Below are 26404 nucleotides of genomic sequence, written 5' to 3' on the forward strand. Positions count from 1 at the left end.
ATTAACTGGGAGACTTTGTGCCAAGCCAGGCACAGAGTAGGCACAAAGCTCAGTTTCTTTAGCACCTAGTTATCTGTACCATCTACTGACCCCCCACTTCATTTTGTCCCTGCACAATGCCAGCTCACCCAGCTAATTTAATGAATTGACTAGTTTACATATATACAATAACTTCGTGATTCGTATTGAACATTTTCTGAAATGACTGAAGTTTGGGCCTGAATTAGATATGGCTATCCTCTGACTTTTAGAATGCCTAACGAAATCAAGGAGGAATGCAGTGAAGTCTTGCCTGAGAACATTCCTCAAAGTTTAAAGTAGAGAAGTTTCTGGAATGGTGGAATGGTGGTCAGGCTGTGGCCTGAACATAACCCTTTAAGGGGGGGAGAGCCCAGGACTCTGGACTGGTGCTTGAGGCTAATGGTCAACCCGAGGATAGGTGAGGTCCTCTGCTTCTTCCATTCTAGACAATATGTGTAAAAATCAAACATAAACACTCAAGCCACTCACAGCAAGCTGAAGTATTTTTCTCACCCAGAAGAAATGGGTTTTAACCATCTATTTTAGCTAAAGAAGGCATTCTCCTGATTCTACCACAAACTTCCGTTTTGAACACCAGACTACTGAGAACACGTACTTTTCATCTAATTTAACATATATGCGTGAACACACAAGCCACAATTCCTTTACTGAACACCATACCCACACGAAGTTAAGTTTCAATCAGTGCTGGCTACTGAATCCATCCTCCCCCACCCCAACAACAACAAAAAAAAAACGGCCCAAGACCATACCTTTAAAGGAATGAGTGCAAACTGAAAACAACTGCACAATTATCTTTTCAAAATGATTTAATTCTAATTAACATATTTATGTGTGGATGCTCGACTTAAAACATGAAAACAGAGCACGTGTAGAACATGGGATGAAGCATTCATTGTGTCTCGGGATTTTGCGATTAGCAATTACCAATTCATTTCCGGATTTAATACTTTTTTAAAGATATTTATTTATTTATTTATTTATTTATTTATTTATTTGACAAACAGAGATCACAAGTAGGCAGAGAGGCAGGCAGAGAGAAAGGAAGGGAAGCAGGCTCCCTGCCAAGCAGAGAGAGAGCCCAATGTGGGACTCGATCCCAAGACCTCCAGGACCCCGGGATCATGACCTGAGCCGAAGGCAGAGGCTTTAACCCACTGAGCCACCCAGGCGCCCCTCCTGATTTAATATTTGCCCAATAGAAAACCAGACTGGTTGACTGATAAATTCAAAGTTGTTTCTAGATTTTTCTTTTCTCTTCTTTTCTTTTTTTTTTTTTGAAAACAGTGAAGGGGTTCTTGTTCCAACTCCCACTATTCACTTTGCCAAAGTGATTACAGTTTAAGCCCACACAGAAACATTTGGGCTTAAATTCAGTGTTCAAATAGTTGTGTTACACAATTAGTCAATATGCAATTACAGGGAATCTAGTGGGGCCAGATGCATGCAGTCCGGACACAAGCAAACTAGAGATTAAGACTTTCTCAGTTTTAAACATACAAAAGCAAATTATGCAGTTAAACAGGGCTCCCTAAAGGACCGCATCCATTTTCAACAAGTTGGACCATGTGAATTTTCATTTCACCAGTTCAGAGAGATACCTTAAAGCAATGCAACGTTCAATACTTACAAACGTAGTACGAAATTTCAAGTCCCCAGAGCCAAGACAACCCAAAAAAGCTATCCTTACTGTTTTTCCTAAATGTGGGTTTCTCTCCCCTCCCCCACTCAATCGCTTTCACAACAATGTCTTATCAGAAAGTCTGGTGAGAATGCTTCCCTGCAGTCTCATTCACAAGACTAAATCTAGTGCCTGGAAAAGAAAATGTGGTGTTTCAGTGCTCAACGACAGAACATTCAATGGGAGAAGCTTCATTTCACATCCTTGGTATACCCGCAGATCAGGCTCAAAAACCACGGAAGGCTCAGACGTGATCAAGGAATAGACGTCTGATGGAACAGATGCGCAGATGCCGGTCCGGAAGACGAGACAAATGCTGCAGTGCATAATGATTCCGAAAAGATTTCTTTATCAAACATGTCATTTGTTTGAAAGACCAGGGCTGTTGGAATCAGATGTGGGGTACCAGCTTGTTAGCAAAGTGAAACATGATGGCTGACGATTGATGAATCAATTGTAATCACTGACGTCCCTCAACCACACATCTTCATTTACTACGTCAATGGTCAGAAGTTAAGGAAACACCTTTTGTTTGGGGTGATCACCACCACCAAGATGTCACATCTCGGTGAATACCCTGGCTACATATTTTTTATGAAGACTAGGGAAGTCCCCGAAGAAATGTTATCAGCTGGCCAATCAATTATGTAGCGATCTCCTCCACATAAGTCTGGCTGGGTGACATTAGTGAGTCATCGGTAAACAAGTCCTATGCGCTGAATTCCTAGCAAAATGTTATAATGCATTTATTTGTCTGTAGCACAAATTGCCTGTTATTGACTCTGGGACGTGTATGGAGGAAACTGTTGGTAATGACATTTTTCTCATTTCACCAATGAGGTTTCAGATGATCTGATTAAAAACAAAAAGGATTTTTTTTTCCTAAGGAAAGGCAACAGAAGCAGGAACTCTTCTTTAAATCAAAGAGGGTGTTCTTCTGCCTGCCTCTGACTCCCCCGCCACCACCTTCCTATTTTACGGGAAGACTCGGAAGGCCCCACTGACTGATTTGATCCTTGGGACTCTAGACTAATGCCACCTGTAGGAGGATCTCGCCATGGGAGGCACTACAGCACTGCACTAGACATTGGCTTTGGAATTGGTCATTTAATATAACCTCACTCTTACTAAGGAACCAACAACCAATACTCCAAACAAATTGAACACGGTCAACCCCCGCATCTAATGGGGCAAAGTCAGAAAGAAACAGACAAAAGTGGTAAACCAGTTTAGGAAAGGATAATGACAAGTCCTCCAGACCTCTGTACCAAAGCCATTATCATTCAGCAGTATGACCTCTCTGGGATGCTCCAAGTGCCCAAAATGAGTGAGACGGAAAGAAGACTTCCCACTCAGTTCATCCGGAAAGAGCTTAGTGCGTTTGGTGTTTCTGCTTGCCGTTACTGCACGAATAGACCCATCCCTGAGGAAAAAAAAATGCATTTCATAATGCTGTAATAGAGAATTTCTTTACTTTCAGTCAGGCTTCAGTTTTAACATAAAATAATCAGGGAATCCTTTCAAAACATAAGAAAACCAAAAGTATGACCATAAAATATTAAGACTGGCGGCTGTTGTTTGTGTTTTTATCTTAAGTGAGGCCACCACCTCGGGAGTTCCTAACTTCCTCTGAGGATGCTGACATTGGTCAAAACATTTTGGGGACCCTTCTCTGAGAATCGCTCCCAAAGCTAGCTTCTAAGCCCCGTAAGAAAATCGGCCTCATTATTCTACAGTCACATCCGCATAATACTAACATAAATTTAGTAGGGGGAAACTGAATAATTTAAGACATCATACGATTTAATCTTTTTGTTAAACGTGAATGCCAATTTTCACATTGTAAAATTGTCATTTGCTTTAAACGCAGTTAAGAATCGAGCTGTTGACTAAAGCAAAATTTTATCACATTAAAAGTAAAACCACTAAATTACTATGTTTACAGATTTTTAAGTACACGACTTATTTTTATCTAAGAATAAGTGTATTCATTGGAAGATAATGAACAACAGGCATTTAATAACACTTTAATTTTCCGTGTTTAAATATTCATAGCTATGTTCATAAACCCACATGCCCGATCTAGCAATTATGCTTATGAAATGCAGTATTTCTTATATACCCGAAGTCTCCATCTAGTTCCTGAAAACTGCATTCATTTGCACCCCAACAAACATTGCTGCATGTTTTTAGCAAAATAATCCATAATATTAAAACTAGGAAACTACCCAAAGCAACAATAGCTACCTGCAAGAGGAAAAGAAGGGAATTCTCATTTGTTCAGGGATGACTGTGTGCCAGGTTCTCTATGGACATTTTTTGTTAATCCTTAGAATAACCAGCTGGCTTACGCACAACTTTGCAGTCTACCTTTCGGAAGGCTTTTTGAGTAATCCCATTATAATACTGCCTGTCTGAAAGAACACCATTCTTGTTCTTAAAAACAAAAACAAAACAAAAAATTCTACTAGCATTGTCCTAAGGGGATATAAAAATGTCCAATTTTCGGGAGCTGAAAATCAAAGAATGATAGGCTTCCTTGACTGGCCTATACTCCCACTCTTGATGTAAATGAACAACAAAAATCAGAGGGAGATGAGCCGGTTTCCCACTACTTAAAAATTACAGTATCATCAGTCTACTTAGAGATTTTAATAAAATGGGATCGAAAGAACCAGGAGCAATATATTCTCTCGGGCTGCAATTTACAATACCTCATCACGGCGTAATCACGTCAAATAAATAGAATGATGGCCACTCACAGATTACATTAGATTACAGATGTTAAATTTAAAATGAGAAATCAAGTATCTGGAGTTCCAAGAATTTCTCTGAAGGGTCTTCATCTTCTCTAACACTACAGTTAATTAACGACAACTTGTGTTTTAATAACACCTATAGCCCATGATTCTGTAATGTCCTAATCAATGGTCGCCAAGTTGTCTGCCCCAAGAACCACTCTGGGGCTCCAGAATAATAGACACGTCATGTGATGTGCTGTGTCTGCTCTCCAGAGGCCCTCCTTTCTTCTTCGAGGCCATCTTTAGCTTTGTCTTTCTCTCTCTTGCTCACCCAAAGACTGCTGTGCCTGTGTTCTTGGTCCTCCCAATTCCCATCCTTCCTTCTAATCACCCCTATCAATCCTCGACTCTGCATTTTTCCCAACTTCCCTGGCACCTGGCCCCAAGTCCCTCTGGGAAAACACAGTGGGCTCAGAACAGTTGCTTGACGTTTGTTCAGCAGGTTGGTTGGTTTTTGCAGGTTTATTGCTCTGTGAAAGCCCAGCTATATATAAATTGTCCCAATTCAACAGGTCAATCAACAGTATTTAGGAGTTTTGAGTTGTCACCGTAATAAAACAATGATCGCAAAAAATTTTAATGGTTTTATTTAAGTCAAACAACAATTGTAGGGATCCTGGGTACGGCTTTTTGAACACAAGCATACAAAATGAACAAAACAAGCATTCGTGTTTCTAGTTTTAAACACTTGAGCTCTACAGGTGGAATGCAGATATTTGAAAGAGATTTTCAACAAGGTCAACACAATGCATGAGATAATACACAGTCTTCACCTCCATCTTCCCACTTAGAAGCCTAAAGCGGAGGGAGTGTGGGGGGTGGAGCTGGGGTTGGGGGGGGCATTTTTGCTTTTTCATTTCACAAACGATTGCTCAACACAGACTGGAATACACCAAAAGAAGAAAATAGTCTTTTTTTTACCTAGGTAAGAAGCTACTACACTTAAAATGATCACTTCAAGGTAACAGACATCCAAATTGATGTGGTTTTCTTTGAAACCTCATCAGTAAATCATTTCTTGCACAGTAGGTTCGGCATTAACCCTGCATTTAGGATAGGTAGTGTTATGGAGGGCTGGCTGCTGCATACCAACGTCAGTATCAAGTTCTTCGTCAGGAATTAGAGACTGTCCCGGATACCAAGCAGGACAACACTGGCAAAAGAACAAAAAGTGAACTGCAGATAGGTCAAAACAGGCTATATTCACTCTTAGAAAACTGTCTTAAACTGTTACTGGATATGTTGTTAGAAATGCTAGTTTAGAATAGAACACAATGGCATCTTTTCTTTTGAACACCACACGTTCAAATGGTCTCTACAAGGATGTTGTGTTTCAACGCAACACATTAGACAACATACACATCCTATTAGGGAATCGAACATAATAAACTTGCCATCTGCTGACGGCTATTTCTACATTTACCGTCAGCTCACAGCTCTCTCTGTTCATTGGATTACTGTCAACAGGTTGAACTGTCATCACATTAAAAATATGCAAAATTGTTTGCTGTTACGTGATTTTTAAAGACAGAGATTTTCTTTCGCTTTAAGGGATTTTGTTGAAAATAGAGTTTCTTGAATCCTATTCAAAGAAGTTTTGCTCCCGTCTGATGAGTCCAAGTACTCTGAACGACTCCCCCTTTTCATGCTTTCTGCAAACTTTGTGTTTTTCAAGCTGTAAATTTCAATGGTTATGATAGAAACCAAGCCTCAGTGGGAAAAGCAGTGCCCTTCAGAGTCCTCAAACAAATAAAAGAGTTCCACCAACTGATTCCTCATCCAGTTTTGCAGAAATTCCGTTCACAGAACTCCTATGCAAATCCGCCAGTTTTACCATATCAAATGACCCAAAGCACACCACAGGTATCCAGGGGAGACCGTCCACCAGAGAGCATCCTTAGCTTGATTTTAATGTCAATTTAAGCGACAATCCGGGCTTCTGCAGTTCTTAGAGAGACAAACTGCGTCACCATTAACTAAAGCTTTTTTAAGTTAATGATCTTTTCATTTTTCACACTTTCGGTACCAAGAGATTTAACCAGGGAAAAGCTCAAAACTCAGGGTTCAAACTACAGCATGGAAAAATAAAGTATAGACCAAGCACCATCTACTTCCTTTGATCTCTCAAAGATGTCAATACTCCATTCCAGAGAGGGGGTGGGGGGGGGAGTGGCTCAGCCCGGGAAGGAAACTTCAACCAAAGGGGGGAAAAAAAGATCTGTTTGGTGGCAATTTCAAAACAAGTTTCCAAACTGCAGAAGGGGCTGCAGCCCCTTTGACTTGCAGGAATTACACATAAGAAAAGAACAGAAAATACTACAAGGCATGCTTATTATTTTAATTGCCCAGGGGTTTCCAATGCAAAAAGCACGACAACTTAAACGCATATTCCAAATTCTTGCTCCAAAGCCGTCTTCTTTGTGCACTGAAAAGGAGGAAAGACAACCCCATCAATTGTTCTCTGCAGATAAAGGCACTGTTTTGCAGATTTCCCCCCAAATCTGGGCCAGCTTTGCTAATGACCTGCCCACCCACCTGGGACCGGTCCCAAGGTGGCCCCCTGGGAACTGCCCCACACCTTCAGGTGCCCAAATTCTGGACAGTGGGCAGCCCCGAAAAGGCTGCCTTTTCGTTTAGCACGAAGACGCAACCTGAAAGAATTTTTGCCGCTTATTTTCCTAGGGGAGGCGGGGGTCAACAGCTACACCTTCCTATTGCACTTTTTTTTGGTCCTCCCGAAACACACATCTGAAGGTGAATCTGCAATCTTTTTCTGCAGGGGGAAAAAAAAAAAAAACAAACACGAGCTCGAGATCCCAAAGCTACCAGGGGTTCTTTCACCCGCCAGGATTTAGGTAGTTAAGCAAAAGCTGAATGAAAGTTTTCGGGACTGTGACCTTTTTTGCCCCCCCCCCACCTTAGCGTAGGATCACCAGCTGTTCCAGCACACACAAAAGCTACGACAGTGACATTTCTCAAAGGCCCACGTTTAAATGAGATATGCCGAAAACGGGGCCCGAGCTGTAGGGTTCGAACGCGCAAAGGCCCGTTCTATACGGAAACGGTACCTGCGTGCTCCCCTCCGGGGCCCCGCCATTGTCCTGGAGGAGAAAGCGTCCGCTCATTAGCATTTTTAGGGGGCTCGGACTGGCTGCGGGCTCCCACCCGGCTCGAGAACTCAAAATGGCATCCCCCACCCCGGAGGGCCCGGAGGGGAGGTTTTCGGTAGGGACGGGAGGGTGGGGCGGCCTCCAGCTGGCTTCAAGTCCAAGTCCCCTGGGAGCCCCAACCCCCCAGAAGGCTCGCCAACTTCCCACGCCCAGAATGCCCTGGAAGAACTTCTTCGCTTCCGTTTTTTTTCCAGTTTCACGTTCGGCCACCACGACCTACATTCCCCCGCGAGGCGCTCGGAGCCGAGGAATAACGAGGGAGTTTAAAGCACACAGCAGTTCGGCAGCCCGCAGTCAGAGCTTTGCTGCGCTCCGCGGGGGTTCGCATCCGGCCGCCATGTTCCCCACTCGAGAGCCGCCCCAAAACCACCCCCCTTCCCCACACCCCTCTCCTTCCCTCCCTCCCCGCTCCGCCGAGGCCGCGGCGCTGCAAAGCGGCTTTCAACTCTCCCCCCCACCCCCCGGCAGCCGGAGCGGCTCGACGGCTGCCGGGTGTGCGCCTGCGCGGGAGAGGGGGCGGAGGGGGGGGGGCCGGCGGGCTTGAAAAGGCCGGAGCAACGGGGAGCGGGGGAGGGGTTGGGGCCCGGGCCGAGCCTACTCTTTCCTCGCAGCGGGTCCCCGCTCCGGCCCCGGCCCGGCTCTCGCACGTGCGCGCTAAAAACCCACTTCAAAGTCTGCTCCCGGCGCGGGGGCGGCCCCCTCCGGGCCGGCCCTCGGACCCTCACACCCCCGCACACACACACACCCCCGCCACGCAGGCCGCCAACCGGGCCCCGAGCCTCACTCCCCTCCGGCCCCAGGCTCTGCGAGGAGACCGGGAGGGCCGAAGCCAGAGGACGCTCGCCTAGGACGCCCCGCAGCCGGGAGCGACCTCCAGGCGTCCGAGGGCCTCTCTCCCTCCTCTCGCCCCTCCTCCCCCCCCCCACCCCCGCCTGGAGAAAATGAATGGAACACAAAGTTTGCGGCCAGCGCTACGCTGTGGCCTTCGGAGCTCACCATTGTTTGGGCTCGTATTGACCCCAGGTCCGGATTAGGCAGCGGCTGATTCCTGCTTTACAGCCCCGCCGGCCTAATGAGGCCGGGAGGCGATGGGGCGCGAAGCGTCGGCGGAACCCGGGCGACCGCCGGCTTACGGCCGCCGAGGGCCCTGTAGGTGGAGGTCAAAGGGTCAGCGGGCCGAGACCGCGAGAGAATTGACCCTAGGAAGCGAGGTCCCCTCCCCCGCGGCCCGAGCCTCGACCGGGACTTGCAAGAGTTTGGTGTGTGCAAAGGACCCTGGGCCTCCAGACGAGGGGCCCGAGCAGCACGGAGCGGGAGCCCTGACTTCCGAAACGCCTGGCCTCGTCCCGGGGGCAAAGCCTCGAGGGTCAGCCAGCCCGCGAGCAATGCAGCCTAGCTGCCGGCGAGAGAACCCGCCCTTCGGGGCATGGGCACGCCGGTGGCGATTCTTACAGAAACTTGAGTGGCAAGAGGCCCTTCGACTTTTCTGTTTGGGGGGAGGGGGGAGCAGAGGGTGCCAGGAGCGCGGCGAGGAGGGGGGAGGGGCGAGGAGGACCTGAGCACAACTTTCCAGGGAGGCTTTGTGAGCCGAGTCGGTCCCTGCTCGCTCTCCAACCTTCGCAGTAGCGGAGACCGACTGCCCGCTTAGCCTGGACCCTGATCTTTAACCTTCCGAAGTGGAGGAAGGCCAGACTTCTGTCTGCTGGGAAATAGACACCTCCCCTTTCCCCACCCCACAGTGGCAATCTTAAACTAAACCACCCATTTTGAAAAAGATAATGGACTTTTAACAAAGGTCTTACCAGGTGCAAGAAGGAAAATAACAGGTAGATCACTAAGAGCCCAGCTGACGTTTCTGGTTTCCAGCGGATACATCTTTAGGGCTGCGAGGTTTTTTGTTTGGGGAGGGGCGCTTATTCTTTAAGGTTTTTACTGAAAATTCAAAAATATATATGTGCACTCCCAGAGCCAGATTACAGAAGAAAACCTGTGAAAAGTTTTCTACTAAAATAAACTCTTCTTTGCCAACAAATGACAGGGCGGAGGACACGAACTATTGGAGAAACATGATGCTACACCAGAATTAAAGGAAATCATGTAAGAGGGGCCAAGCTTTTACTTTGTCTTAATATTCCTTATCGCAATTGTTAACTGGTATCTTCCCCTCTCAGGACACAGCGCTTTACTGTAAAATTTTATAGCAGAATAATACCAAGCCTGCTAAGGAAAAAAAATCAAAGTCTTCTTTATGTCTCCTAAAGAGATATTTAGTATTTTTACTGGTAGGGAGAAGAAGCAAGTTTCTGAGAGAATCCTGCAACCAACCCACCAGTCAACTCCCATTTAAGATTAGGGTAAGTTGGGGGTGCAGACGAAATTCATGAAGAGAACAGTAAACTATGGGACCTCAATGTATATTTCAGATGAAAAACACTATTTAGATTTAAGTTGGAAGACATTTAGCACCAATATTATGAACATACACTTCCGCAAACCTGCTGAGCATTTAAAACGGCCTCTGGTTTGAAGTGAAGGAAAAATCCTGATATAGGATTTGGTCCAGTATCCTCAATGTCAAGGTCAAGAATGGAATGTCTGGGGTAGGAGTGGTGGACTGACCAGGTTACCTGCTCATCACTTGTGAAGTCATCCCAATCTTTCTGTTGATGGCATTCAGGCCCTTGCCTTGTCTACTGGTGGAGGAAAGTGGAAAAAAAAAAAAACATTCTCCACAAACAAAAATTGCATCCAAAGCAATTTGCAATTAGAAACTGTCAGTAATTGTTGACAAAGATCAGTAGACAACTTAAAATAGACTGCTTCAACTGTATCCAGGAAATCAAAGTTTCTTTTAATTATCAGAAGTTCTCTAAGCATTTTGATTTAAGGTTGATTTATTTGAACATGAGAAAAAATCAGGCACTAAGTACAAAAATGTTATAAATAAGATGTGCCAAGACTTTATTTCTTCAAAAAGAACAATGAACAAAATTCTATAATTCAAAGTGATTATGTATAATACCAAATTGACTGCCACCAAAAACCTAGAGCATTGCCCCTTCAAGAGAAGGAGGTACTTAAGCCTATTCATTACATTTCTAAATTCTTTACAATTCCTTATCTCCACCACTCTATTTGCTGATTTGCAAGCTGGTTATTCATGCAGAGATTGGGCTCTCAGTATTAAACAGCACCCTAAATTAGTCCAAAAAAAGTCTCTCATACTCTACCCAGTCCAACCCCCCAATATAATAATCAGGTTTTTTTTATATAACAACTGTAAAAGAACTGTTTGTCCAAATGAGTTGCTTCGCTGAAGATTAAATGGATTGTTAATATTTTATCACAAAGCAAACAACCATTTTTCAGTTATTGATTTTAATGGAAACAATGCTCTTGACATCTGTGCCTACAAACCATGAACTTTAAAAATACATCTTTTGCAAATGTTTTTCTCTTTCCATAGTATCATTTCAGAACCGCTGCAGTTATTACACCGCTATAAAAATGTTATGAGTAACTGGTAATTATGAATTGAACTATATACAGCAAAACAAATCAGCCTTTGCCCTTCCAAAACTGTAAATGGACTATGGTTCTTTTAAGAAGCACTTTAACCAGAAGTAAGCACAGCTCAACTGGCCTTACTCATCACCACTGTTTCAGACACACGCTTACTTTTGAAAACATATAGATAGCTAGATAGATTTGATAGGCAGATTAGATAAGTCATAGATACAAACATATATATGTATACGGGTGATCTCAACAGAATGCACAGACATGCATCCTGCCACAATGTTCATTTTTATGTAAGGTAATAAAAAACTAAGGGACATAAAACTCATTAGGTTACCTTATGTTTATATATTTAGGGCAGGGATGATTAAATCCAGCTTCTCAGTCTTTGAAATACAAGATTGAGATGTCATGGCCACTAACTGAACTCATCAGTAATATCTGATTTGCATGCCAAAAATCCAGGACAAACACATTTAAACTCGCAGTTAAACAACCATCTGAGCTACAGATAAAGAAAGAAGGGTCTCCCCCAGATGGAAATGGACACTGTAAGGAATCTACACTGCAATAGAAAAATAATTTAACAATTAAAAAAGGGATCTGAGTGTTATAAATACCAACAAACAAGATTTCATTTGCTTACGTCTCCTCTTTGTAGAGGGAGGCTGTTACAAGACAAGAGAAAGGAGTCGGTTCAAAAAACTGTAAATTGTGTTCTTCTTTCAAAACAATAAAATTTAATGCTAAAGCAGTTATAATCAAAAAGCTGTACAGCATTTGTTAGAAAACATTTTTTTTCCATAAATATTGTTCAGTTCCCGGCACTTGTAGCAATAATTAAATTACAAACGATAAATATGGCATCAATGGATATGTATTTACAAAAAAAAAAGTTATTACAAAAGGCAACTGTATACTAAACGTCACAATCTGTGTAGAGTAACATCACATCCTCAGCCTGAAAAAATACTGAACAGTTTCGACCCCATTAGACAAAAATACATTCACAAGTGTAATGCTTTGAGGAAAAGTTCAAGACATAACAGGACTTTGGCACGGTTTAAGACTGTGAGAGTTTAAACAATCACCACTAAGGCGGAGAATTTCCATCAGTTTAACATCACCATCACCAACAAGCCTTCTATAACTTCCTCTCAAGAAACAGGACAAGTGTTAAAATGAGCTCAAGGAGTTGAGGAATGGGGTGTGCAGAGAGCAAGAGAAGAGGGAGGAAAAAGCAGTGAAAGAGATTTTTTTTTTTTGAAAATCCTTCAAATGCCAAAACATATTTTCTAATCCTGAGCAAAGGGCATGGCTACTTTTGGATCTCGCCCAAAAACCTTCCTGACAATTGCAATTAACAAGATGTAACCCTATATATGGCCTCTTGCCTTAAAAAACTCCATTTCCATCTGATTGGTCTCAGTTTCCTTTTTAAAATGCATTTGGTCCATTCTATGGTTAACAGGGTTTGTGTTTGTGTTTGTCCTCAGACGTACCATTCGTTAAAATTGGGAGGAAGTCCGGGGTTGTGGCTGGTGCTAGTTTGAACTGCAGAAGGGGTTTTAGTGGTATCTTTACTGTTTGCAGAAGCTATAGCGGGTGGAGTGGAAGATTCATAGCCTGAACTGGCAGCAGGGGAGGAATCTGACCCTTGAGATTCATGAACCTAAAATTAACATGTATATATTATAATGAATATAATTCCAACTGGCATTGTGCAAGCAAAAAACAAGAGCAGAATTCGCGCACTGTAAGAGCAAGACCGCCCAGTGACCCACTTAAACGAAAAATGCTGCTGATTTGGGTTTTTTTTTTTTTAATTTCCATATTACCGATGTCTAGAAAACCCGGAGATGGTCGCCAACACGACGATTTCAGCCCTAAGACTGGCATTACGGAAAAGGCATACACCGCCCTGTCTTATTCGTGCCCTTTCTCCGCGGATGGAGTGGGATAAGCACTTAGTCTTTGGGGGGCCTACAAAATACGCCCTTCCCGGCCCAGGTTTCCCCAAGCCCGCTTCGGCTTGGGAAAGCAGGTACGGAGAAAGGTGGCCCAGGCGCCCCGGGCGCTGCGAGGTCTCAGACGAATGCGTGGGAATTAGACCACGCTCGTTGGCCCTATTGTCTGATCTGCAGGGCAGCGGAAGAGCGAATGAACCCCCCACCACCGGGTTCGGCGCGGGTACTCCGGGTTTCCACCGTGGGCTGTGCCGGGGAAGAGGCGGCCACTACAACCTCAAGCCCTGGCGAGCTCGGTTAGAGCTTCCCAGTAAACAACCAATTGTTCCCTCTGCTCCCTCCTCCTCCCCACTGTGCTCTCCCAACTGTGCTCTCCCCCGCCCCCCCCCCCCGGGTGCCCAAAATGGGTTCAAGGTGTCACCGCTGGAGCAAATCGGATTTAACGTGGAGGATACAGGGTTGGCAGCGCGGGCGCTTCCGTTCGGCGGCCCGCTGTCGGGCCGAAGGTTTTATAAACCGCCGACCGCTAATAAAGAGGTAATTACCTTCATGTGCTTGCGCAGGGAGCTCGGGTGCGTGTAGGACTTGTCGCACACTTTGCAGATATAGGGCTTGTCCGAGGTGTGCACATGCATGTGCTTCTTGCGGTCGCTGCTGTTGGCAAAGCGTCTGTCGCAGCCTTCGAATTCACATTTGAACGGTTTCTCACCTGCAAGAGGCAAAAACGCAAAGGGGCAAAAATGTGGTCAGGGCCCGGAGCTTCCTAGGGCCCAGCAGCCGGAGACGGAGCGCCCGGCGGTCTGGCCGGAGAGGGAGCGCCAACTGGGGGGCGGCCGTGGCATCTCCTTCCCCTGGAGAAAAAATGGAGAGCGCTGGTTGAGCCCACTGGGCTAGGGAGTGGTGGTCCGGGCTGGGGTGGGGCAGGGCCGGCCCCGAACCTGCGCGTCCCTTTGTTCTCGCGCAGGATGGGGAAGCCTCGGGCTCCTCCAAACTTTCCCCTAACTTGTGCTTCCATCCCACCCGGCCCGGGGCTCCCAACGCGTGGCCACGCTCCGCCGCCACCTTGGCGATGTAACCCAGCCCGGGCGGGACAATGGACCGGGGATGGGGCAATCCCGTTCAGTTCCTTCTTTGTACCTTTTAACTCGCCTCTTTCAAACGCGGCGGTTTTGCTAAACCAGTATTAAAAAGCATGGGTCGTCGTAATTAACGTTCGAAAAGAGAAAACTATATATAATCCGGGGGCTCTGGACAATTTTACAAGATGTTCGGAACAAGCCACGAAAACTGAGGTGCCTTTTCTACTTTAGCTTTCCTCCCGAAGGGCTGAATTGAACCTGGAACTCCAAATAAAAATAGTTTGACAAAAGTATCAGTCATTTAATTAGGAGATATGCCAATCAAGGGTAAAAAAGAGCGGAAGTAACCGAAAGTTAGTTTTCATTAGCATTTCTATGGTCGCCTTCCCCGAATGTGTGCCGAGAGCTAAGTCGCTTGTAAGCAATCCGCTCTCATCACGTACGGAGTCCCTTCCTAGTAACCCAGAAAAGAGAGACAAAAAGAGGCGGCGCCAGTTTGTTTCTGGGCGCGAGAAGGTTCCAATTAGTTCCTGAGCCCGCGGAGCCGTCTGCCGGGGAAGTTAGAACTGGGCAAAAGCGCCGAGGGGCGGGAAGGGGGAGAGGTGGAGGGACACTGACAGCGCTTCTTTCCCGAACGGCCCCGGCGGGGCGCCGCCCCTCTTTGGTCGCCACCCCTCTCCCTCGCGCGGCTAGTCGGCTTCGTGGCGCGGCGCCGCGATGAACCCCGCGCCCGCCTGACTTCCCTCTTACCTGTGTGGGTCCTCTTGTGGATCTTGAGGTTCTCGGAGCGGGCAAAGATCTTCCCGCAGCCCGGGAAGGGGCAGGGGAAGGGTTTCTCGCCCGTGTGCACTCGAATGTGGTTGACCAGTTTGTACTTCGCCTTGAAGGACTTGCCCTCGCGAGGGCACTCCTCCCAGTAGCAGACGTGGTTGTTCTGCTCCGGGCCCCCCACATGCTCCATGGTGACATGTGTCACCAGCTCGTGCATGGTGCTGAAGGTCCGGTCGCAGCTCTTCTTGGGCCGGCTCAGCTGAGCCTCGTCGATCCATTTGCACGACAGCTCCTGTTTGATGGGCTGCCGCATATAGCGGAAGAAAGCGCCGGGCCCGTGGTGGGCCGCCACGTTCACGCCCATGTTCATGTTCATGGGGCTGTAGTTAGGGAACTGCGCGCCGGCCACGTAGGGGTCCGTGCGCGGGCTGGCCACCGGGCGGTACGGGTCGGCGCGGCCGAAGAGCTCCCCGCGCAGCCCCAGGTGGACCTGGTTGTTGTCCACGTGCCCTGTGGGCGACGGGTGCCCGGCGCCCTGCTCATGCAGCCCGGGGAAGAGCAGGTAGCCGGGAGGCTCGGGAATGCCCGCTGGAGCGTGCAGGCTGCTAGCCGAGCCGGCGAAGAGCCCGTGCTGCCCGCCACCCGAGGCCGCCTCGCCGAGCCCGGAACCGCGCTGGCGGAACAGAAAGTCGCGCGTGGAGTTGAAGGCGGCGGAGGCGGCACCGCCGTAGCTGGGCACCTGACCGGCGTGGTGATGGTGGTGATGGTGGTGGTGGTGATGGCCCAGGGCGTTGGCGTAACCCGAGCCCTGCGGCGTGAACGCAGAGCTCTGGCCCGAAGACAGATCGTGAGCCGCGGCGGGGCTCAGCTTGAAGGCGGCGGCGGCGGCGGCGGCGGCGTGGGGCGAGTCCCCGAAGGGATTCAGCCCCATGCCCGCCGGCTCGCGGTTGGGCATCTCGTGGTGGCGCGGCGCGCCGAAGCTGCCCACTCCCAGCCCGGGGAACTGCGGGCCTCCGTCCAGGAGCATCGTCATGGGTGGGGCGTTCTGGGCACAGGCGATACCGCTGAATTGAGCGAGAGTGCGGGCGAAGGAGGAGATCTCCGAAGTGCCGTAGTCGGCGAGGGGTGGCGGCGGCTGGACACTGCCGGGAGACCCCCAAGGCGGTGCCAGGGGCTGCAACTTTCCGTCGCTGTGAGAGTCTCCTGCAGAGGGATAGGAGGGAGGAGGGGAAGTAGAGGAGCAGGAGGGGGGAGGAGGGGGGAAGAAGGAGCGGGGAAAAGGGAGGAGAAAAGACTCCGGGACTAGATCTGGTTTAACAAACTAACAGACGCGCACAAAGAAAAATAAGCAAAATAGTAAGTGGAGGGCGGAGTTGGCCAATCCGGTCCCGGGCACCCCTCCTCTCCCCGAGAGAGCGCAGCACCGCGGGGCCAGGAGGCTCCCTGGGCGCCGGCCTCCCGGCTGGGCTGCGCTTAGTAGCCGAGCCGGCTCGTGGCCGGCGGGCAGGCAGCGGGCTGGAGGCAGACTCGGTCCTCGCCGCTCGCCGCGCGAGTCCCAGCCTCCTCGCCTCCAGAGTAATGTCCTTGGACTGATAAAGTCAATCACTCACTCCTCTCACATAAACCGAGCGGGAGGCCGCGCGGCGCGCGCCAATGGGGAGCCAGCTGGCCCTTGGTCACCTGACTCCCGGCCCCGCAGCCCATTGGCCACCGCCCCGCTGATTGGCAGCGCGGAGCGGGGAACATGGCAGCCGCAGCCGAGCGACCGCCGCTGATTGGGCCGTGGCGGGGCGCCTGGCAGGTGAGGCGGAGGCGGCGGCCCGGCGCCCGCGAGTGGGCTCCGCGGGGCTTGCGCTGCTGTGGGGAACCGGAGCCAGGCTGGAGTCAGCGGCCGGCGGGGCGGAGCCCGGCCTCTCCCCGGCTTCCCTCCTGCCCGAAGCGGGCAGGCACCCCTCACGCGCTGTACCCGCTTTGGCCAAACGCACTCTTTGCCCCGCGGGGATCGTTCCCACCGTCGGCGCGGCGCTGGCTGTCCAGCCCCGCTTGGGCCCCCGCCGCCTCACCAGCCCGAGAAAGCGCCCTCTCGGCGGCCGCTGGGCGCCGACCCTAGGACGAGCGTAGCCGTTCCAGGTTCGCGGCCCATGAGCCGCGTCCTCCCCACACGCCACCCTGGACCCTGATGGCCCCGAGAGCACGGACCCGGGCCGGCCAGCTCGCCGTCCGGGCCCCGAGCTGCTGCTGGCCGTCCGAGGCCCAAACGAGGAGAAACGGTTACAGTTAGAGCGGATTTCGCTTAACTTCCGTCTGAGCCAAGCGTTGACTCTTCAGTGAGTGGTGGCTCTACGCGCCGCTGCCCCTGCCCCCCCCCATATGACACACAGCCGCAGCTCAGCAAACATGAAACACAGTAAACACGAGCACGTAGCTGGGAACACTCACGCAGCACAGTTAACAACTCGCAGAGCAAAACAGAAGAGTAAGCACACACAACCCAGTACGACAACAAACTACACACAGAACAGTAAAAACACAGGCACATAAAAATCCGAACACACAACAGAGTAAATACACGCACAGAATACACTTAGCCTGCGCACACAACACACGCACACAACGCACTGAACGCACTACACACACACTGGATCGGCGAGGTTTCCAACCCAAAGGGTAATCGGCTCCGAATTCTCAACATTTTCAAATGCAAAAGTTGGGGCGGGGGAGAAGCAGGAATGGGTACTGTGAGGTGGAATTTTCTTCCCTCTGAACAGCCAAGGCTTTGCTCTCTTCTACTCCTACCCAGAGAAGCACATAGTGACCTAAGGGAATTCTCACCCCTTGAGGATTTACTTTCCAGAGTTGTGTGTTGAATCACATCCCCCCCCCTCCGCCTCCGCCTGGTGCTAGGTCTTTCTAGACTTAATGGCCAGGTTCAGACAGGGCCATAAATCCACTCATTTTTTTGTCCGGCAGGGCATTTGCAAAGAATGGTAGAGAGTGGGAGTGGAAAGAAAAGGCCTGCAGAAAGATGACTGTGATTGTCACATCCCGAACAGGGCTGAGCCCCCAAAGTCTGTGCCTTGAGTCAGCCTCACAGCCTGGCAGCCATCTCTCTGTAGGAAACAGAACATCTGATCAAGTTCAGAGGCGCTTGGAGAGACAGCCTCAAGCAGCGCTTTATTAACCGCAGCCTTTCACTTCCTGCCCCCCAATCCGCCTGGCCAGGCCAAAACTTCACCTTCTTTCTTTGCCATTTTGCTGGGGGAAAACCCTGCCCGGTAGCACACTTACGGTAGTTACACCCTCCCATCAAACTCGCCCCAATTCTCCCTCTCCATCCACAGCTCTCTCCCCAGGTTGGAAGGTGATCTCACGACTGACTTAAATGATTACATATTCTGAAAACAGGCTCTCCAAGAACAGTTTCAATGTCGCTCAGCAGAAGGGTTCTTTGCGGGGGGGGGGGGGGCTCAGAGAAGAACAAATATGCCTAAATCATGCAAATGAATTCCCTGGAGTCAGGTTTACAAAAAGGGAGGATTGCTTTGCTTTCTTTCCCCCTTTCTTTTCACTTTGCCCTTTCTATCCTTCCTTCCCTCTACCTCTCTTCGCCTCCCACAGACCCCCACGGACCCTGGGCGCGGAGTTGCATAGAAAAAGTTTGGATTTCCTCCCGTCGCCCGAGCAGAGGAGAGCGGTTCTCCAGGCTCGGGCGGGGGGTGGGGAGGGGGGTGGCTGTCAGGCCCTCGCACGGCCAGCGCTGGTGCAAGGGTTTGCGGAGAGCCGGGCCAGGTAACACCCCCCCCCCCGAGAACCTGGGGCCTGGCGTGTTGGGGAGTTAGGGCGGGCAGCGGGGCGAGGGGCCGAGAGAGGAAGGCGGCGGAGGGAGCCCAGCCAGCCCCTTTGGGGGGAGGGGTCCTGGGCGCAGGGCAGGGGGATGTTACGGCTGCTGACCTACCCGGTGCCCAGTGTCCGTTTTGATATGGCCACATTCCGATAATTAATTGCCTCCAGCACGTGCTCTGTAGTCCCTGGAACAAAAAGGCATAATTCAATTAGATCATCAACCGAGAAGTGGGGAGGGGGGATGCTTGTTAAGGGGCCGACCTGAGGCGGTTCAGCCAGGCCAAAACCCCGGGCGGTGGAGCCCTTCCTGGGACAGCCCGGCCCAGTCCGAGTGTGTGACTCTGAGGGGGTGTCGTTGCTCTGGGAGGTGCAGGGTCCCCAGATGGCCCCGAGAGGATGAGGCTGTGGGCTTTGTGAACAGCAGGACAGAGGCAGACCATTTCGGATTCTATTTTGGGTTGGTTTGGGTGGAGGTTTCCTTTTTGGGAGGGGAAACCTTGACCCTCGAAACAGATAGAAGGCGAAATATCTCCAGATACAGCAAGTTTACAGCCTATGAAAACAAAGCCCCCTCCCCCAAAGCCAACCACTCCCGTTAGGCAGTAAGAGTAATAATGATACAGCGAAGTTAACCTGATTACCTGCAGCCCTCACCCCGCAACTGGCTTTTCGGAGGAGACCCCGGGAAGGACTTCGGGGCACCGAGGGCTTTGGGGAGCTGTGTCTGAAAGTGGAGTGGTGACCGAAAAAGAAAAGCAAAGAAAAGTTTTGCCAGCACTCGGGCTGGTGAGGGAAGGCAGGAGTTCTCGTCCCCTCGTTTCTCAGGTGGAAAAAGGAATCTCTGGGCTGGCCCGAGGCAGGGCAGCTGGAACCCAGGGGTCGTGGGTCTTATTTTACGCAATAACCGAGGCTCCTCCGGCAGTGTTGGCTTACTGGGGTTTACATGTGTATTAGGCAGCGTAAATTAACCAATAAATCTCTTTTATGCGTCCCCCAGTTGTATGTGGTCTGGTCTAAATATCCACATGTCTGTACGGATAGGAAATAGAATGGGATCCGTTCCCTCACACTGAGTTCAAACAGTAAATAGGAAAAAGATTTATTCTCATGCCCAAATCTGAAGCAATAAATAAAATCAGTGAAACTGGTCATTGCCAAACAAGCAAAGCTTTTGAGCCTGAATTTTAGGATCCATCTTAGAGAAGCAGGAGGGAAAGAGAACGTCCGGACATGGGGTGGGGGTTAGGGGCGAACTGATTATTCCGCACACCCCAGACCCCACTCTGCATCACTTTTTTCCTCACTCCAGCCTCCTCCAGAAAACAAAACATGTACAGCACGTCGTGCTATCGGGCAGGATTTCTTTCAAAACACATTTTCTGTGGCGGACATGAAATTATCCTAAGTCGGAGACCTAGCAATTTTCAAGTCCAAGGGAAACACTGCGGTCTTTTCTTCTGTTTTGTATTTAGAAAAGACTTGCAATCTAACACTCGCAACATTTTAAAGACCCTTTAAACCCAGCGAGCGGATTTCCGTTCTGCCAATGCTTCCTGATTTATTTCAATAAATGAATCTTTGAATCCAGGAAGGGAATTATTCCAAGACGCTGAATTTGGTGCCCCTGCCTCTTCCTACTGGAGCACAAGAGTGTTTCACGTTGAAACAGGTCCTTGAAACTCACCATTATTCACTATTTTTTTTCCTGGTAAACGACACTTTCTTTACATAAATCCCCACCCTCTTCAGAGTCCCAGATCTTTTTAAAAGAAAAACTGCACATCGCGATAAAAATTGAAGGGCGAGAAAGCTGGGAAAGGAATGCGTTTTTAACTCCTCTTTATTTTTATGCTAAGATAAAAGCTCTTAATTGGCTTCAGGGGCCGAGCTCAACTATCGATCTCCGGAGCCCCGGGACCTGCGGACATACTCGCCAACCGCTCATTTGGGCTGCAGATTTGATTGGCTACATTAGTTTTCACCACACTCCCATCATTCGACACATATTTCACAAGCCCTCAGTGCCCTGAAAATACAAAATAGAGTGAGCAAATAGATATTGTTAATCAACCCTTTTAAAAAATCTGTTTTGCCTTTGTCCTCCATTCCAAGACACAACGCTGACCAATGTAATGAAATGCAAACTAGACGCGAACGAGACATTTTCATTGTACTTGTCAATCAAGGCTGTGCAGGATATATATTCGAACTTCAGAGATTCAGGCTAAAATAAAGTAAATAGGATTGAACTTGGAGAAAGAAGGCAGGGAACTGAACTAGAGCTATCAGAATCCAGTCTGGGATTATGAGGAGAGCCCCAGGAATACAGGAAATGGAGTGAAGCTGTGGGCAGCGGGCAGTGCTCTCTCTCCGAGTCTGAGAGCAGGGCTCATAGTGAGCGGCGGTCGCGGCCAACCAGGTCCTGCTGCCGGCATCTTTACTGCTCTGGGGGTGCCTAGATGTGGGCCTCCAGGCTCTAAGGCACACTGGCAGTGGCTCTGAGTGCCAGAAGGACAAGTCCCATTGGAAGAGGGCTTCCCCTTCAAGATCAGAACCTCTGTAGGTGGGGAGTGCCCAGGCAGAGACCGATAGACAATGATGCATTTGATTAGTGTCTATGCGTCCTGCGAAGCTTGTCTGGTGTTCTGGAGCACACACGGACCCTAAGTTCCTTCCAACAGCCAAATGCTCTATTCGTTCTGAAATGTAAATGATCTCGGCTCCAAAATAAAGGAGCTAGACTATGCTGAGGTATTGGCTTCATTTCTCTGCTTTGGGGACGGGATCCTGATTCCAAAGTGACCGGAGGGGTGGGTACCTCTGGGCCACATCACGGATTCTGGCAGTGAGTCTCAGCTGTGCTGCTTAGGTCTGGGGCTCCATTCCTCTAGTCCAGGCCCTTTCCACCATTCCCTCTTCCTCCTTCCCTCCTCCCTGGGGGCAGAGGCTACAGTAGCCCCAATGATCTTCTCTTTCGCCCATGCTGAGAGGGTGCCCCCCAGCCACCTAAAAAAAAAAAAAAATGCTGTCCGCAGCCCATTCAACTCCCAAGGAGCTCCATACAGTTCAGGAAGGGCATTTTGTAAATTCGAATTGCCCCGAGTTTTTGCATTGGGTTTAGAGTCACTCATGAAGTCCTTTCCTCCTGAGAGGATGGGAAGAAAGTTCTTTGATATTAAAACAAAGCACAGCTCCCTCTTCCCCTTTTCTTTCCTCACCTCCAAACAAGACAGAGTAGGGGTAAATGAGACTAACTTCTAGTCTGAATGTGATTTGGCAACTGGCAAGCCAAACCAAGCCCGTGGCCTGGGTTGCATCTGCATGGCCTCTGGAGGGAAGGTGTGTGTGTTTGTGCTTTAATTTTTCAAGGAGTCAGAAGCAGAAAAAGGAGGAGAAAGGGGTGAGGAAGATTATGCTTCCGGGACTGAACGTGGCCTGCAAGGCCTGAAGTATTTCCCATCTGACCCCCTACAGAAAAAGCTTGCGGATCCCTGGAGTAGCTGGGCTGCAGCCATCACCTAAGCTAGGTTTCCTTCTTTCTTTTTTTTTTTTTTTTAAGATTTTGTTTTTAAGTAAACCCACACCCAACGCGGGGCTCGAACTCAGAACCCCAGAGAAAAAGCAAGAGTCGCCCGCTCCACCAACTGAGCCAGCCAGGCGCCATGAGGCTAGGTATTCTTAACTGGGGGGGGGTGGGGGGACATCCACCGTCACTCTCCAGTTTTTTCAAGCTTCATATTATAGGACATGATTTTTTTTTTCTCCAGCCCCACACCTCATTGATTTCCAGGGAGAACTCTGGCTTTGGAGAAAGGCGGAAAGTAAAGCGTCTAGGGAGGGCCAGCCCTCCAGAGAGCCAGAGGGGACAAGGAGAGAGGAGAGAGGGAAAGAGTTGTGAATATCTCAATCAGTGACTAGGTGACCTCTGACCCTGAGGGTGGTTTTATTGTCTTTCTTCTTTGGCTTGGGATAGTACTTTATTGACCCTTTCTGCGTGACTGAGCCCTGAGGGGCAACCGCAGCCCCCAAACTAAGCAAAGCATGTGAGTCCAGGCTAAGGCCAATGAGCAGCCTGCCTTCAGGAAGCCCAAGGGAAGTGACCCCAATTCCCCAGGCCTGAGGGGCTTTGAGGAACAGAGAGGTCACCTCTCCACCAATTCAACTGTCCCTCCTCAGTAACGGCCTGGAATTCCCCCCCCTTCTCTTCTCCCCAAAACACTCCCTCCCTGTCTCCCACAGAAAACTGCCATCAGCCAGTAACTTGGACAGGGGTTTTTAGGTTCCCTCTCTGAACTCCCCTCCTTCCAGTTTTGTTTTGTTTTGTTTTGTTTTTATTGAGAGAGAGAGAGAGAGAGAGAGCTCGAGCGCTGAGCATGCAGGGGGAGGGGCAGAGGGAGAGGGAGCCGGAGAATCCCAAGCAGGCTTGATCTCATGACCCTGACATCATGACCTGAGCCAAAATCAAGAGTTGGATGCTAAACCAACTGAGCTCCCCCAGCACCCCTGAATGCCCTCTCCTTTAAGGTATAAAAGCAGGTTAATATAAAGATTCTAAGGTGCTCCCAGCAGCGCAGTTGTCCAGCTACTGCCTTAGCTTGTCCTCATTTTTTTTTTTTAAGTTCGCTCTATGCCCAGCGTAGAGCTCGAACTCATAAGCTTGAGATCATGAGTTGTTTCCCTGGCATTGCATGCTCTACGGACTGAACCAGTCGGGCTTGTCCTCTTAGCTGTGTCTCTCCCTCTCCCGCCTGAACTCTGGCCAGATGGATGTTACTAAGTGTCTCCTTTAAAAGTTACACTTCCCACTGCTCTCAGTCTTGGGTCCTCAGACTCCACTTCGGCCCATGACACTTGACCTTTTGAACTTGGCACAGGCTGGCAAACAGACCAAAATGTTCCTCCAGACATAAGGAGGGTTACCAGATTTAGCACATAAATCTGGGATGCTCAGGTAAATTTGAGTTTCAAATGAACAACAATTTTTTTGGAAGATTTATTTATTTATTTCAGAGAGAGAGAGCCCAGGGAGTGGGGAGCAGAGGTAGAGGGAGAGAGAATTCTCAAGCAGACTCCCTGCTGAGCACCGAGCCCAACCCAGGCCTCCATGCTGGGCTTGACCCCACGACCTTGAGATCATGACCTAAGCTGAGATCATGACCTGAGCTGAAATCAAGAGTCAGATGCTGGGGCATCTGGGTAGCTCAGTGGGTCAAGCTTCTAAGCTCAGGTCATGAACCCAGGGTCCTGGGATCGAGCCCTGCATCCGGCTCTCTGCTCAGCAGGGAGCCTGCTTCCCCCTCTCTCTGCTGCTGCTCTGCCTACTTGTGATCTCTCTCTCTCTGTGTCAAATAAATAAATAAAATCTTTAAAAAAAAAAAAAGTAAGATACTTAACTGATCCAAATGCCCCAAAGATTTTTTTTTTAGTATAAATATGTCCCAAATATTGCATGGGAGGTATGTATGTGAAAAGAATATTTGACATTTATTTGAAATTTGAATTTAACTGGACCTTCTTTATCTTATCTGGTAACCCTACAATTGAGGAGTCTGGCCTAGATGACCCTAGATGGGCTAAACTGTCTCCTAACGGACATGTGGCCTTACAAGGTGTCACATGCACTGGACAGTGGAGAAAGAGGCATTTCCTGCACCCTGGGTTTTTCAGGTGCCATTTGTGGAAAATCAACTTGGGAATTGGGTGACCTCAGTAAGGCCAAGAAAGGAAGGCAAGCCCAAGAAAGGCTCTGGGTGACATTCCCATTCCAGCTCACTGAGGGGGCTAGGGGCCCCTTCTCTTCAAGAGGGCCAGCCAGGAGCTATCTTGGTGAGATTGTGGAGGGTGACATAAAATTTAAAGTGAGCCTCTTGGGGCACCTGGGTGGCTCAGTGGGTCCTAGGATAGAGCCCCGTTCAGCTGGGGAGTCTGCTGCTCCCTCTTCCTTTGCCCCTCCCCCCCTCGTGTGCGCGCTCTCTCTCTCTCTCTCTCACACACACACACACTTCCTCTCTCAAATAAGTAAGTAAAATCTTAAAATAAATAAATTAATAAAACGAGCCTCTCCTGGCCCTGCCTTGAGAAACCATCAGCTCTTGGAAGGTTGGGAGGGGGCAAAAGACCTCAGGGAGGGGCGCCTGGGTAGCTCAGTGGGTTAAGCCTCTGCCTTCGGCTAGGGTCTTGATCTCAGGGTCCTGGGATCGAGCCCCACTTTGGGCTCTCTGCTCAGGGGAGTCTGCTCCCCCCCCCACCACCTGCCTCTCTGCCTCCTTGTGATGTCTCTCTGTCAAACAAACAAAATCTTAAAAAAAAAAAAAAAACAGATCTCAGGGGTTATCGCCCCCCCCCCCCCCCCCGAAACCTGGCATCCCCTCAGGCTCCTGCCTTTCCTCACAGAGCAGGCCCTTTAACCCCTTGAGGGAAGCCCCAAGCATTTCCCTCACAGCCGCCACACACGTCCCTCAAGCACCCCTGGGCTCCCCTCGCAGGGCTCCTGCGATTTCTCCCACAGTGACTGTGCAGTTTCCTCAGGAGGGCGCTTGCATTTTCCTCACAGCAGCCACCTCACAAGGTCGAGGACGCCTGACTGTTGAGGACCCGTGCGCTGGGGCCCTTGAAACCCCGTGCACCGTAGGCCTCGCAGTACGGTGTGTGGACCTATCGCCAGCCACCCCAGCAGGGCGGCCCTGTGAAGCCTCACCTCATTTTCTCAGCCTGCGGGCACCCCGGGGCCCCTTCCCTTCCCCCAGGCTCTGGGCTCCGCTCCAAATGGCTCCCAAGACGTCGCACCTTATCCTCCCTCCCCCTTTCTCTCAGTTTACCAGACGGTCCTTCCAGTATTGAAAAGCCTGATTTGCGCAAGAACACCCCCGGGGGGCCCTTGAGGGCCACCCTCTGCCTAGCCCTGTCCCTCCCCGGACCCCGACCTCAACACAGGTGCCGCGAAGCCCCTCTGGCCCCCGTCGAGAGCTAAAGGTCAAGTTTTCCTCAGGACCAAGGGCCTTGTGAAGCACATTTTATCAGCCGACGACCGTTCAACCGTTTCGCTCCTCTCCTGCTTCCCCGCCCATCACACATTTCTGGACAGATGTTCTCATCTAGCTGGTCAATGGAGGGGAAAACGCGGCCTAGAACACCTTTTTTGCTACTCCCTCAGCACTAGTACCAAGGGCCAAAACTATCCTCCGCTCAGCGGCCTCGAGAACGCTCCAAAAGGCCCCTCCACCCGCCCCCCATCCCCTAGATAGCCCTTTCTGACTTTACCAAAAGCTCACTGATTTTCTCACCTTTCTTTCCCTCCTTCTTCCTGGACGGGTTTCCTGAAGCCAGAGGAGCCTACACTGAAGCCAGCGACCCCCGCTTGGTGGCTTAGATATAGCCCTTAACCACTGAGAGGGGGGCGCACACCTGCCTGTCCTCCCCACGTTCTAGTATGCCCCCTAGGTGGGGAGGAGAATCCTTTTTCCTTGTGCATACTCTTAAAGGCTCTAACTCTGGCGCCATCTCTTATTCTTGTGGTTCTGAATTAGAAAGT

The 26404-nt window shown here is 49.6% G+C and overlaps 1 protein-coding gene across 3 annotated transcripts; it reads right to left on the reverse strand.

Annotated features, from left to right (window-relative positions):
• Positions 1-5374: 5374 nt before the first annotated feature.
• ZIC3 (Zic family member 3) lies at positions 5375-26198 on the reverse strand. Of its 3 annotated transcripts, none has more exons than XM_032841417.1 (5): positions 26157-26198; positions 18986-19058; positions 15010-16233; positions 13726-13889; positions 5375-5677 (listed from the first exon to the last, which is right to left on the reverse strand). In XM_032841417.1, exons 2-5 carry the CDS (start codon positions 19017-19019, stop codon positions 5528-5530), a joined length of 1572 nt encoding a protein of 523 aa, XP_032697308.1. In that variant the 5' UTR covers positions 19020-19058; positions 26157-26198; the 3' UTR covers positions 5375-5527. The 3 variants fall into 3 exon arrangements, with proteins under 3 accessions (XP_032697308.1, XP_032697307.1, XP_032697309.1); XM_032841416.1 differs by lacking the exon at positions 5375-5677 and adding an exon at positions 10653-12885; XM_032841418.1 differs by lacking the exons at positions 5375-5677; positions 18986-19058; positions 26157-26198 and adding an exon at positions 10653-12885 and having other exon boundaries at positions 15010-16315.
• Between the last annotated feature and the right edge of the window lie 206 nt (positions 26199-26404).

The sequence above is a fragment of the Lontra canadensis genome, unplaced genomic scaffold (assembly GCF_010015895.1).
Source record: "Lontra canadensis isolate GAN:19392208 unplaced genomic scaffold, GSC_riverotter_1.0 scaffold123, whole genome shotgun sequence".
NCBI lineage: Eukaryota > Metazoa > Chordata > Mammalia > Carnivora > Mustelidae > Lontra > Lontra canadensis.

Coding starts and splice junctions, on each gene's coding strand:
- ZIC3 (XM_032841416.1), bottom strand. CDS start 19,019: ATGTGGCCATATCAAAACGGACACTGGGCACCGG. Junction 13,890..15,009: donor CCACAAGAGGACCCACACAG/GTAAGAGGGAAG, acceptor TGCCTCTTGCAG/GTGAGAAACCGTTCAAATGT. Junction 12,886..13,725: donor CCCTGCGCAAGCACATGAAG/GTAATTACCTCT, acceptor TGTTAATTTTAG/GTTCATGAATCTCAAGGGTC.